Source organism: Triticum aestivum, chromosome 7D (assembly GCF_018294505.1).
Source record: "Triticum aestivum cultivar Chinese Spring chromosome 7D, IWGSC CS RefSeq v2.1, whole genome shotgun sequence".
NCBI classification, from domain to species: Eukaryota; Viridiplantae; Streptophyta; class Magnoliopsida; order Poales; family Poaceae; genus Triticum; species Triticum aestivum.
In genome coordinates this window covers 8,811,548-8,817,398 of record NC_057814.1, presented here as the reverse complement: position 1 = coordinate 8,817,398, position 5,851 = coordinate 8,811,548, and the positions used below count along the sequence as shown (strand labels likewise).

General features: G+C 43.4%; 1 protein-coding gene across 1 annotated transcript; it reads left to right on the top strand.

Annotated features, from left to right (window-relative positions):
* The first annotated feature begins 1,203 nt into the window (after positions 1-1,203).
* LOC123167509 (uncharacterized) lies at positions 1,204-5,232 on the top strand. The gene is made up of 3 exons (XM_044585346.1): positions 1,204-1,458; positions 1,528-1,724; positions 4,689-5,232. Exons 1-3 carry the CDS (start codon positions 1,345-1,347, stop codon positions 4,978-4,980), a joined length of 603 nt encoding a protein of 200 aa, XP_044441281.1. The 5' UTR covers positions 1,204-1,344; the 3' UTR covers positions 4,981-5,232.
* The last annotated feature ends 619 nt before the right edge of the window (positions 5,233-5,851 follow it).

The window sequence follows — 5,851 nt, the reverse complement described above, 5'->3', positions numbered from 1 at the left end:
GGCTGATGACCTTGTGCCCAACGCCCCTGTCCGTTGGACGCCAGGTCCTCACTCTGGGCACAGTCAGTTCTGTGTAGTTCAATTCAACACATGTCCAACATTTTCGTAGATTTCAATTCAATAGACTTTCAGTGTTGTCGTAGATTTCAATTCAATGCCCATTCACAAGCAGCTATGTACAACGATAGTGATCTCTTCCGCATATGAAGTATGAAAGCAACATGATCATGTCATCTTTAACTTTGTATTTTTCATATCTGCACTATCACGAACATCACCCGCAAGCATCAATCAAGAATTCATCTACAACATAAGTAAAAAACCACACAATTACAATCCAGGGGCATTACTACATTTTAACGGACAATTCAGACAAGAATACCATATTGCAACAGCCGAAACAATCTAGACTGTTGATTCTCGCGGATTTTGTGCACAGCTAATCGCTTGAAAAATTCTCAGAATCCAATTCCGCAAGTAAAAGGAACATGCCCCGTAGAGTCTACCATCAGCAAGGGTGGATAACGAACCTGCTCGGCTTATTTAGGCTCAGCTCATTAGGGGTCGTGATCATTAAGGCTTGGCTAGTTAAGCATGTTAGCCTTATAACGAGCTAAATCTTAAAGGTCAGGCTTAGTTCGTTATAAGCTCGTGAACGCTCTTTTTTTGTGTGTGTGAATAATACGGAAATTTTATTCCAAAGTCACAGGGTTATAGTCGAGAGGCAATAAGTCCTCACAACATGGAGGACATCTGCTCATCCATACCGCAGTACAAGACTCGGTACGGCTATAATTTGCTATACAATCTGCTACCCTATTTTGAGTCCTACTAATATTTTGTGGAACAAACTCCCTCTCATCCATACAAAATAGCGCAACATATGCCGGTCTCACGTCACAACTCACCTAATCGCCTCCCACTGCGCAGCAAAACACATGAGACTGGGTTGTGCAATAAGAGAATAAATCACATACTACTAAGGTTGCGGAGGCGGCTGGTTGATTGTGATTAACTGAAGTAAAGCTATAGTCAATTGAGAATCTTAATGAGTTTAACAATCTGTTCTTAAGAGTTGAAAATAAAAATTGGCTCCGCAGGTCAAGCTAAAACGAGCCGACGAAACGGGCTTGTTGAGCTCGCCGAGGTTCGTTCGACCTACGGCCCTTTCCAAAAAGGAAAATGAAACCCACATTAATATCCAGTCACCGGCTCATGGGCCCCTCGCACCCACTCCCCACTCCTCCCCACTCCCCACTCCCACCAGTGTCTGTCTCCCCACACCGAGCTCAGTGAGCCCCAGCAGCCGCCGCCGGAGCCGGAGCTGCTCGAGACTCGACGCCGATGGCCGGGTTCGCCTCCTCGCGGCCGGCCTCCCTCGCGCTCTGCGGCTTCCTCATCTTCCTCAACGTCTTCGCCTTCCTCCTCGCCGTCGGCGCCGAGCAGCGACGCAGCACCGTACGCCCCCCCGACCGCCCCTCCTCCGTTCGCGCGCCGCACCGGCTGATGGCCCCTTCTTTCTCGCAGGGTAAGGTGGTGCCGGACGAGTACGACGAGCGCTCCTACTGCCTCTACGACACCGACGCCTCCACCGTCTACGGCGTCTGCGCCTTCTTCGTGCTCCTCCTCGCGCAGCTGCTGGTCACCGGCGTCACCCGCTGCCTCTGCTTCGGCCCCGCGCTCTCCTCCCGCGGCTGCGCCGTCGCCGCCTTCGCCGTCTCCTGGTGCGCCTCGCTCAACCCTAGATTTGGCTCGATTCGTGCTCTGTTCCTTGGGTGTACGGAGATCTGCTTCTCTTTCTTTAGAACCACTATGACTTGGGAGTACAAAATTGTTTTTCTTGTTTTGAGCGCTGAAAATTTTAGAATGCACCATGATAATACGCCCACTGAAAGTGAAATCGCTCGCCGCCTGTACCGTTCTGCGTATCAAGCTTTGTCTATAACAGAGAGAATCTCTCTGAAGTACTATCATACAGCTTGTACTAGATATCGTAGATGCATACTGGAAAACCTGCTGTTTTTTTTACTTAATCTGCCCGGACCCTGGTCTCTTAAAGATTTGGGACCGAGGCACACCAACTGTGATGTTCTGAATTGGATTCAAGTACCAAAGGTAATTTTGTGTTGGTTAATTGTAACTAGCAGTCATCATTCTTGCTCCAAAACTAAGTATTGAAGAAATGTAATTTGTGGATATCTCGACAACATTTTACTACACGAGACAACATTTTATTACACACTTCAGTTGGATTACCTTCTGACAAAATCTCCAGCTTAGGCAAGGTTACTCAGCCTGCCCATTATAATTTATAAGAAAGTTTTATTCAACTTACACTCCTGGCACGTTGTGGCCCTGCAATCCTGCAGATTCTTCAGGTTAGACAATATTATTCCCTTAAATGAAAAAAAGAGTATGCAGACCAATCCACTCCATTCCTAGTGGGATGGATGAAACTCACACTTGTTCTGCAAGTGTATATTCAATTTCTTTTAGGAGGTATGTTGCATTAGTGTGATTGTGTGAATGTTGGTACCTGGTTGTGCCTAACCCTGTCATTCCAAGTTCCATTGTTCAAAAGAGCAATGTATTTTTTTTACACCAAATTCTGTTGGATCATAATAAATTCTTCCTGGAACTAGCTTGCTATCGAAAGGCTTCTCAGTGTGTTAATTCGTATTCTAAAGTCCATTGATAAAAGCTCAAATTTGCTACCTGCATTTTAGCCTTTTCATCATAATGTGGGCCATGCTATTGCTCCAGGCTTCTCTAGAACAATCATGTAAAACCATGAGCAATGCGCGTGCTGCGGCCTGCCACATGTTCTCTGCGCCGAAGACAAAGCAGTTTCCATGTTTGTACCCTTGCCCACACCATTGCTGGACGACGACAATCAACGTTGTCATGTTACCATATTTTCATCTCTATCTCTATGCCCCCATCAGGCGTCAGCGCTTCTCACAAAAGCAGATAAGGCTTCACTAATGCGCTAATGCGTGTATGCAGTTACTCAACCTGCTCCCTCCAAGATGTGAGGCCAACACAGCACGGCAATAAACAAAGATGTGAAAATTTTAGCCTAAAAAAAGATGTGGACATTTAGTTCTTTTTGAGCAAATAATATATTTAATCCTTTTTGGCAATGCTGATTTTTTAAAGAAAAGTTAAGAGCCACAGATTACCTGGAAAAACATTTAGTTCTAATTGTATTACTAGTACTCATCCAGTACTCGAAAAGTTGTCTTTTTGGACACTAGATGTTTCTAAGGTCTTCTGGTGCACATATAAGCGTGCACGCGTGCTCGCTCTAGGTGAGATAAGACCAGGTTCTGTGAAGATATAAAAAACATAAGTTGGACGCACTAAAATAAATTCTGGAGTACCATTACGACTGCAATAAAAGGTAAACCAATGGCGCCACATGCGTGGCATGTATGGCTACCTTGTATGCTTAAGCTGCAGAACCAATTTGACAGTGTGCTTGTTCCATGGTTGGAGCACAAATAGGAAGTTATTTATGGGTGTTTTGATTCTTCCTTTTTTTTTTTGAGTTGGGGTGTTTTGATTCTTGAAAGCAATATTTAGTGTCAAGCCTACATTCTAAGGTGTAGTGTCCGGCAATGCTGTCAGAACTATTGTATGTAAAGTCTATAAATTTATTTCTAAACAGTAAAATGTACGAGCTTTTCTAAGAAAATCTTTTAATTAGCTAAATATTCGTTTATGTATTTCTTTTCATGTCTTGTTTTGATGTTTTCTTGTAATTCTAGCTAACATATTGTCAACTTTCTGTTCCATCATGATTAGATCTTTGTAAGTCCTAGCGAGCATGCTTCAGGGGCTTCAAGCTTTCTTCTTAATGTACACTAGAATGAAGGGTGATTAATCATAACGGTCAATAACTCTTTAGATTCTTGCACATCTGCATTTTCTGTTATGATTTCCCAAGCGATCTATGTGGTTGGCATCATATACTGCCTTTTGAGCTTTCCTATTCTGCAGCAGTTATTTTCATAATATTACCATTACCTCAAGTTTGTTCTTTTAAGTTGTCATTTTTTAAATTTTTATTAATTGGTTATTATGAAATCAATGGTTCCTTACTCTCTGTTACAGTCTAACGCTATTTCCTAATAAACCCAATTCAGAAGTCTATACTTAATTGTTCTGAAACCATGAGTAAGTAATGTAATCTGAGCAAAGAAATTAAGTAATTTATGAATTTTCATTGTCTTGGGAATGTTATGGCTTATGTAATTTATGAAATACCATTGTCTGGGAATGTATATGGTGTGGAGAGAAGTGACTCGTATCTTATTAGGACTCGAAAAATACAAGCAATGTGACAATCTCATTAGAAGCAGAGTAGAAGCAATTAGGAGCACTCGATTATTATTACTGTGATAACCTCATAATAGCAGGAAAAAGATTTGAAGAAGTCAACTGTAACTTCATTGTACAGGAAGTTATAGTCGATTTCTCCAAATCTTTTTCCTGTTATAGATTGTTTCGGCGACAATTTTCCAATCTGTCTGTAATAATTGCTTACTTTGACTTGATATATCCGGGATTGCTGTGCATAAAAGGGTGTCCATTAAAACATACTATAGTTTTGCCATATGAGAAGTGCTGTTTGGTCATGATCATCATTATCATTCTGACAATGCCATGTTCATACCTGTTCCCAGGCTGACGTTCCTCATCGCGGAGGCCTGCCTCGTCGGAGGATCCGCGAAGAATGCGTACCACACCAAGTACCTTGGGTACTACACGAAGCACGACCTGGTCAGCTGTGCCGCGCTCCGCAAGGGGGTGTTTGCGGCAGCTGCCGCCATGATGCTCATCAACCTCGCAGCCTCCCTGGTGTACTACTGGAGCTACTCGAAGGCGGCGGACGGCGGGTTCATCAAGCACCAGAACGAGGCCGGCGTGGGCATGACCGACTACGGCCTCGACAGGGGCGGTAGCCCTGGGCTCTGAGTGAGTGAGGCTTTGTGTTGCTTTGCTTGTTGTGAACTGGGCTGGGAGGTTGCTGTAGCTTGTGTGTGCCTGTTGTGCTTGCACCTGCATCTAATGATCCGAGCGACGCAGAAACGGTATTGTAACTGCATCATATGTTTATGGTATGGATCGCCTTGGGTGATATCGTCTTCGGTGTACTTGTCCAGGAACAAAGCTGCTCGAGCAATCACGGTAAAAGTACAACATTGCGGTGTAATACTGCATTTGCCATGCTGGTTTAGGTATGTTCTTTTCTGTTCGTGTAAGCTGTGGTGCTAGCGAGGTGGCTCGTATGTTGGCTAGATCGAGTGAGACCGCTGATACGTTGGATTAATTGATGTGCTGGCATTGTATCCATGACCTTGTAAACTCTAAATGTTTGTGGAATGAACGAGTCAGCCTTGTTAAAAAAAAAAGATGAAGACTACAACCTAATGTGGGAGCTTATCAACTCCAACTAAAAAACAGGAAATAACCTTTTGGAAAACGGAAAGTCGTTTTTGGAAAATGTCTAGCGTACATGTACAGGTCAGAAGGTCGAATGGTTTTGGAAAATGGAAATAGTCTTTCTATGGCAAATATTCTTATTTTGGTGGAAAGTCAAGTCCTCAAGCTTTTTTCTAGATGAAGTCAAACATTTAAGTGTTTAGGAGATTCTTTATATATATATATATATATATATATTTTTGAGGGAAATATATATATATATATTTTTGAGGGGTAGGAGATTCTTTATATATAAATGTTGGTCGCGGAAGCCCAGGTTCGTGGGGCTGCACCTGCCAGTGGGCTTCTTCCGGCCCATGAGCGGTCGAACCCAAACCACCACACAGACGTGCGCCCATGAATG